Source organism: Fragaria vesca, linkage group LG6 (assembly GCF_000184155.1).
Source record: "Fragaria vesca subsp. vesca linkage group LG6, FraVesHawaii_1.0, whole genome shotgun sequence".
In the NCBI taxonomy this organism is placed as follows: Eukaryota; Viridiplantae; Streptophyta; class Magnoliopsida; order Rosales; family Rosaceae; genus Fragaria; species Fragaria vesca.
Window position 1 is genome coordinate 34683285 of NC_020496.1, and position 8548 is coordinate 34691832.

The 8548-nt window shown below is 36.8% G+C and overlaps 1 protein-coding gene across 1 annotated transcript; it reads right to left on the reverse strand.

The window, feature by feature from the left end:
* Positions 1-1765: 1765 nt before the first annotated feature.
* LOC101311399 (aquaporin PIP2-1-like) lies at positions 1766-3353 on the reverse strand. The gene is made up of 4 exons (XM_004304380.1): positions 2922-3353; positions 2537-2832; positions 2302-2442; positions 1766-2166 (listed from the first exon to the last, which is right to left on the reverse strand). Exons 1-4 carry the CDS (start codon positions 3217-3219, stop codon positions 2047-2049), a joined length of 855 nt encoding a protein of 284 aa, XP_004304428.1. The 5' UTR covers positions 3220-3353; the 3' UTR covers positions 1766-2046.
* Positions 3354-8548: the final 5195 nt, after the last annotated feature.

Below are 8548 nucleotides of genomic sequence, written 5' to 3' on the forward strand. Positions count from 1 at the left end.
ATTTGAATCTTGAATATTTTATATTTTAATACTAAGGATGCAATTAGTAAATTAATGTTACTTGTTTTCTTATCCATACATAAACCAAACATTGGAAAGGAAAGTAAAATACATTTTGTAATTACTTCCCCGACATTCCCAAACACCTAGTATAGAAACTAGTAAGAAATTTACTTTCCTATGTACACAGAAAAGACCAAGGAACCAATTTTTTTCCATCAACCAAACGAGGTCATAGAGTCATCCAGGTCAGTGGTGGCGTTCGGTAATTTCCATTTTTACTTAGAATTGTAACTTCATGTATACACATGCAAGTCAGCCAAGTAAGGCCTGGTTTGTGATTGATGTAACTTTTTTTTATTAAAAATTGATGTACTTAATTGAAACAGTTTTTTGTTTGGTAAATGTTACTTTTAAAACTGCTGTTAAGACATAAAATATCATTTTTACTTGTTTTTATTGACATCAGCTTATAAAAGCAACCTCAATGTTGCTTCTAAAATATGCTTCCACTGGCCTGTAATTTTCATAAAAATAAAATAAAAACTACTTTTGTTTAATTTACCAAACACAATAAAATCTGGAAGTTTAGATAAAAGCTTATTTTTTTAAAAAACGAAGCTGTACCAAACTAGGCCTAACCACACTGTTAATATGATTCCAATGACAAGTGAGAACAACTATATTGAAGATTGGACAATCTCCTATAACAACTGAATAATCGAAAATATTGATCAAATAACAATCTCACAAGACACAATAATTCATCTTTTATGTTAAGATAGTCGGTAAGAGAGTCAAAAAATACAAGCACTTATGGACTTACCTACACTAGCTAGTTTCATAAATGACTAAAATTATCTGGTATATGGATACATCAAATATTCCAAGAGGGAACAAGCTTAATAAACTAAAATAACTAAGCGCTACATTACTAAAACGATCTCCAACTCGCAAGCATCCTATCGGAGGTTTGCTGCTAACCTGTTTAAGGTTGTTTGTGACTTTACAAGCGTAGCCTCTAACACAATAACACATATCATATCTCTAAGTCCTGTAACATGACTACATTTTAGATCTAATCTAAAATAATTTCCATTCAATTTGCTCCAATATCCTACTTTAAGGTTCTACTATGATGTGTTAGCATATATCGGCGAAATAAACTATTGTTCTTCTATATACATTTATGACGAGGTATCATGTGGAAACAATACACTCACAGAATGAATTTCATGTCAAAGGAAACGAAATTTGTATCCAAAGCAAATCAGTTCGTTTTCTAATATAGAACATGAAAGTTTAGTTGCATATGTAATATTTCAATTCAGTATGAATATATTTTACATCTCTAAAAACAAAATTTTACCAAAAAGGAGAAGAGACATGTTTTTACATACCAAATTCCTTAATGCACACCTCTATTTCGTGATATCTTTTTTAATATAATTTTACCCTTCTCATGAAGATGAACAAAAAAAAACTAAACAAACAAACAAATTTCATCAATTGGTTTAGACATTTTCATCCATTGCTAATTGGTTTTTTTAAAACTTTCTGTGTGATTGTGTCCGAGTAAAAAAGAACAGAACATCAAGACAAATCAACAATGACAGAAGTACAACAGACTAGCAAACTTTCGGGGCATGTATCAACGAGATAAGTTCGGTCTCTCAAACTTTCATTTTCATTGACTTGTTTTATAGTGTAGTTTGATGTCTCTTGTTTGGTGTTTTAGGGTACTGGCTTTAGTGTCATCAAACTTGTTTGTAATCTTTCTTTTTTATTAATAAATTCGAGGTGGGAAAACACTCTGCTCTCCTGTCTCCTGTTGAACTAAAAAAAAAAAAAGTACAACAGACTAGCACATATCATACATTCTCCGGCTCTCGGCAGCGAAACTGAAATGGTTAAATTAAACAGAGGAATACAGAGCAGAATGAATCAAAGCAAGTTTAAAACGAGTGCCTTGATATGGTTCCAAATTCCAACTTCTAAAGTCTCCCAAACCATTTAGAATACGCATTAAAATCCTCTCCGATGAATTTATATGTTGGAAGAGCTTCTGAAAGAACCCAAAGCCTTAACTGCTCCTGCCCTCAGTATGTATTGGTGATACATGGCCGCAATGGCTGCACCAATGAAGGGTCCAACCCAGAAGATCCACTGAAACAATCATTAAAAGAGGAAAAAATTTCAAATTGATCAGTATATAACACTCAAGTCGAAAAACCTTAAGTTTCTTTGCAAGAGAAAATGATTAAGAGTGGTAAGATGACTAAGATCGACAAAAGAACATACATGGTCATCCCAAGCCTTCTCATTGTTGTAAATCACTGCCGCTCCTAAACTTCTTGCGGGGTTGATCCCGGTACCAGTGATTGGGATTGTGGCAAGGTGAACCATAAAGACAGCAAACCCAATTGGTAGTGGTGCCAATACCTTTCATTAATCAAACACAAACACAGATTGAGCAACTAAAATAAATGTATCTTTCATGTGATTATAGATTAATTGAAGTAGTTAAGATACTTACTGGGACATGGGAGTCCCTGGCATTCCTCTTGGGGTCAGTGGCAGAGAAGACAGTGTAGACAAGAACAAATGTACCAATAATCTCAGCAGCCAAACCGGTGCCTTTGTTGTACCCATCAGCTAGCCCATTAGCTCCACCACCATAGTTGGTGTACAAAGCACTCTGGAACGATTTGACAAGCGCACACCCACATATTGCTCCCAAAGACTGAGCCACAATATACATTACAGCTCTGGGCAGTGACACCTTCCTAGCCAAAAACAGCCCAAATGTCACAGCAGGGTTTATGTGCCCTCCTGCATACACAAGTTGGTTAAAACCTTGATAAATGGATTTTTCATTTTGGCCTTACTAGGTTCAGAGAAAATTAAGGGTAATGTCTCACCAGAGATTCCGGCAGTGCAGTAAACAAGGACAAAGATCATGCCACCAAAGGCCCAAGCAATGCCAAGAATGCCAACACCACCACATTGGTCTCCACCTTTGAGAGTGTCACTCTGGCTCTTGTATCCAATCACAGTGAGCACAGTGATGTACAAGAACAAAAGCGTAGCGATGAACTCGGCAATGATGGCTCTGTAAAAAGACCATTTTCCAAACTCCTCCGGATCGATCAATGGTGTTGGGGGTGGGTCGTGGTAGTCCTTGGCAGCAAAACCACCTACTTCAATGTCCTTGGCCATGGCTACAAGCTAGCTGAAGCAGAACTAGAGAGATGATCGAAGAGAGACACAAGTGAGTGTTTTGTGTGCTTAGAAAGAGACTGGTAGCTAGTGTTGGTGATGAGAAACTGAGATAGAGTAGAGAGTTGATGAGTTTATATGGGGCGCTTTTGGAGTGAGATCGAGTGAAAGTGGCGTGGGAATATTAAACTTTTGCACTTAGCCGTCCATGGCTTCTAGGTCACAAATTTTCGTTGCCCTTTCTCTTTCAATGACCCACCTTGTCTAATTTATGCTCTAGTAGTTTCTACACCAAAAAATGAAACACGAGAATATTGATCTGGAGTGAGGATTTCAGAACCACTATTTGAGTGACACGTGCCCCTAGATCGTTGCCGGACTCCGGCGCCGAAATGTTTGACAGGTCAAAAGCTCGCAGGAAAATTGTGAGAGGATGGTGAAAAATGGGCGAGCTGAGCATGCAAACCGACCAATCATCACCACCGCCCCATCCAAGTTCCAACTCAGAAACACATCACCCTCCCAACCACTCAATCTAGCTGCTTTAGATCAATCACTTGAATGGAATGTTGTGGCCTAATCAACATTATCCCTGTGCTATAATAAACCAGAAAAGACGAACAGATTCCAGCCTAAAATTGCAAGGAAAAAGATTAGGGCTGTTGACAAGTCACGAGTAATACATGCAAATGGAATCATCCAGACCTGTGGTGGGGTTTTTGTTGAAGGTTGGATGGAAGCTTCATGATGTATTGATGTCCATGATTTAAGAAGAAATGGGAAGGTGGAAAAAAAAACAAAAGAAAAAGAACTACGTACAGAACCCTCGAGTTCGATCACCTTCTCTAGAATCTTCTCTCTATATATGCAACATTGATCATATTGGCCTATTGGGTCTGTGTTTTGATCATATTGCAAATCCAGGGTTGATGTTCTCAGTTTGCAATCTTAAACAATATAATTAACAGGGTATTTAATCTACAACTCCAACAACTTGTTCAAAATTTATTTAAAATAAGGAAGCAAAAGTTAAAATTTCTAAAAAAATTATGCTTAAACTCCAACAGCTGCTCTATTTTAGAGATTTCGATATTTATTACAACAATAAAATAGACTACATAATTATTAATTATAATAAAAAAATTATTTTGATTAAGGAACGCTTTGCTGCAAATTTAGAGAATGAATCATTCTCTTTTTTCTCCATCCTTATCCTCATTTTAGGAAATGAGATAGGAAAACTGTTAGACCTTAAAAAATAAAAATGCTCAATATTCCCCAAATTTAAGAAAATAGAAAAAATAGGAAAGTTGTCAAAATACTCTAAAACAATAGATGAGTGTATGTGGATCGTAAGATAAGGAGTTAAATATTTCAGAAGTGATTAAATAAATCCTCATATTCCACTCAAGCTAAGTTTGATCAACGAGACTCCCATTTAAGTCTAACTTGATGATAGTACAATAGTACATGATTAAGATGGCAATACTAACGCCCTTTTCCTAGTAGCCGATTGAAAGGAAATGGCAAAACAACGGTCTTTCAATACTGACATTCTAGAGAAACTTAATTGGGAGCTCTATCCATACCAGGAGCGGCTGTTGTTGAGATATCAATCATACATCGGAAATATGGGACCTTGCTTGTGCGTTAATAAAGGTTTGGGACACTTCATCCATTGTCAACTGGTTTTAGATGTGAACCCTAGACTACTTTATCAACTGTGACTTGTGAGGTAAACTTCACAAAAGTAAACTGCCATAAACTTTTTGATGATGTTTTGGCCACGATCTTCAGCAGGGGTAGAGAGGTAACTTAGTAGGTCCAAATGTAAAAAGAGAGGATGTAGGGCGTGCCACCGCGCGGATGCAGAATGTAAAGTGCGCTGGTACTAGACTTCTAATCAAACGACTTGGGCTTCCGGTGCCACCTTGCGGACGAGGGATTACAATCAATCCTCCTATTCGTTTGCAATCGATACTCGGCTGGCAAGCAGAGCAACAATTAGAACAGTAAACAAGGCAAGACCAAACTGGCTCTGTAAGGCTAAGGCGAGGTGCTTTAGCGTCTGGGTTTCGAGTGAATCAAAGGTTTGTAATTTGTTGTATGAGATGATTGTGTGTTTGGAGTGATCCTCGAACCCTCCTTATATAGGGGCTCGTAACTAACTGATAAGGATGCAATCCCACAACATAAGTAGGATTCTACTACCAATAGTTGTACAAGGATTCATTTTGCTTGCAAACTAAGTAACTGGGTGACGCGTGTCCAATTACATAGGTAGACTTCACTTAGGTCACAGGTACTGACCCTTCGCTTATCGAAATCGAAAGCTTCTCAGTCTCTCCGACGCGAACTCAAACACTGAAGACTTCCTAATCCCGCAAGGTGTTACAGTTCGCATAGGAACCCACCTTGCGTGTCTCCAGAGTTCACGCCCTCAACAAGCTTTATTTTTATTTTAGGGCCACATGTACTAGCCCAAATATTATCCGAGATTTTACTAATTTAGTCTTGAACCAAAATATCAACTGGGGTCAAACAGATGAAGGGAAACTTAATCTACTTCATCGCAGAGGCCGCAATGGCTGGATCCAGCACAAGCTTAACCTTCCACGATTCTCCATTGAAACAATCAAATTTGGTGCTTATAGCAAAGTAGGAGAATTCTTCTTTTCTGACCATGGTGATAACATGCTCAAGTTATTAGTTACACCCAACGGATAAATTTGCTGGAAGTATCGTAAAGTAGTCTATACGAATGACAATTCACCAGGAACTTTTTATTTTCATAGAAGCACATAGTTCAAGAAAGCTGACATGATGAACAAGCTGGGGTTGGTAGATCTTCTTGAGGATGTTTCATTTTCTGTTTGTGGAACTCAAACGGAGCGTCATGGTATAGACGATTTCATTTATAGTGAGATCTATGAGAAAATCACTAATCATGATCGATGAAGAATCCAAGAGCCAGAGGAAATTCAAGGGGTATGGATCAAACCCAACATTCTATCAAATCTCTCCAAACAAGCAGAATTGGTAACTTAGTATGAGCGCTTTGGTTATTAATATTGTAGTAACTTTGATCGACTCTCATACTTCGATTCATTTTAGGTTTTCTAGGGTTCTTTTCTTTTAATCCTGAACTTCTTTTGGATTGAACTCATGCTAACAAGTAACAACCAGAATCAGAAGTTGTGTTGATCGATCGACCAACATTTATCATCTTTTTTTACCATGATATAAATGAGAAGTTGGTAGTTTCTAAAGTTTGCACCACATGCAGAGACGGAACATAGTACTGGGTTCTCTGGGCTGTAGCCCAGCAGAGACTTTTTTGGTTGTTTAAAAATAGTTTAGGGTATGTATTTATAAAATAAGCATATATAGGGAGAGTAGCCCATATAAAAAAAATTAAATATGTAGAGATATGGACAGAAAATAAAATAAAAAAATCTTCCTAAATCTACTCTACTCCTACACGGCACCACAACTCCACATATCCTTTATTAAAAAAAAATAATCATTCACCTAATTACCTTCATCAACTCCAAGTCTTCCTTTCCTTGTTCTCCGACCAAAAAAAGAGCTCTCCCCCCCCTGTGGCCCTATCGAAGAAAAACTCTCCGTCTCTCTTGACTCAAAAAAGAGTCTCTCGTACGGAAAAAAAGACAGTATTTTTGATCAATATTATTAGGAATCAAGAGGTATGTTACTATTTTTTTTAGATTCTTACATCTAAATTCAAACTTTAATTCTAAGATTATATTAACTATTAAATTTCTGAATTTGGGGATATGAATACAATTATTTTCTGAATTTGGATTTTTGTATAAATATTGAATCAATTTTGCTCTTTTAGACCCAAAAAGATTGAAGACTATATTGTCGTTTTTCTGAAAGAACGCTAACTCTTCAAGAGACGAGTCTACAAACTCAAACCCTTCATCAGAATATTACTAGTCTTTCAGAATTATATGTGAAATTGGTTGAAACAAGATTAGCAGAAGACACCCACTTGATTCATAGATTGCTTTGTTTGGTATTAACTCTTCCTGTCTCTACGGCATCGACGAAATGAGCATTTTTAGCTTTGAGAATTATTAAAAATCGACTTCGGAGCAAGATAGAAGAAGAGTTTCTTGATCATTGCATGTTGGTTCATATCGAAAGACAATTTGCTGATAGTATTAACAATGAGTCAATTATTGATGAATTTGCTACAAAAACTCGTAGAGTTCAGCTTAAAATTAGGTAGTCAGATTGAGTTTTTTATATATGTATGGATTCTACTTAATCTAATGATCTAATTTTTAGCCTTCAAAAAAATGATCCAATTTTTATACATTTTGAATTTTTTATCTAAGAAAAATTTAACCCAGATAGTTTTGGAATCCCGGTTTCGTCCCTGACCACATGATCTCCCTTTCGTAGTTTCGTGGAAGCCTATTTTGCGAAGAAGCCGAAGATTGCAAAATACTACTGGTGATCCAGAATGAACTTCACAAGAGCCATTAAAATTGGAAACACCGGTGAGAATGTACATGACTATTTGTACAGAACAAGACTAGATATACAGCAAACGCCAAAGTTGCAGCAATTTAAACATATTGCAGGATTCTTAATCCGAAATATCGAAGGGCTTGTCTTGTGGCAATAAGAATATTGAACGTACGTTTGAGATGCTGCTTGGCCATCTTTTGCGTGGCATTTAGCAGAGAGCAAAATATTGACGAAAAAATGTATCAGTTATTGCAATCATTAATATGGAATCTTATGCGCAATAGTGATTACATCTACAATAAGAGCAAGGAAAGGGATCAAACTCAAGTCTCATCGTCCACAAAAAATTCAAGGTAGTACTTGGTATGTCCAATCCAACGCCACAACCTACTACAAACTCCTCACAAAAGCCAACAAAAGAAGAAAGAAATAGCAAAAGTAGGACATTAAGTTATAATCGATCTCGGTGCTCCTGCAAGTCATAATCCTGTATTTCATGTTCCGATTCTTCTTCTATCGTCTCCAATTTAGGAGAAGTTGAAGTCTTGCTGGGATATCTCGGAAGGGAAGATGCAGCTTCAATCAAAGAACCCAGGAACCTCACTTCCTTCGTCATCGATCGCAATCAAATGGTTGAAGCTTGTTTCCTAACTTGGACAAGCAAAGCTATTGGAAGATGGAGTAGTGGTGACTATTTAGTTTGCCTCGAGAAAGAAAAAGATGCTTAAAGAAGTCAATAGTTGCAGATTCGTGTTATGGAGGTTTCTAGTAATAATGAGTAAGAGAGTGAGTTGAAGGGAAAGTTGGGGAAGATGCCTTTTTATAG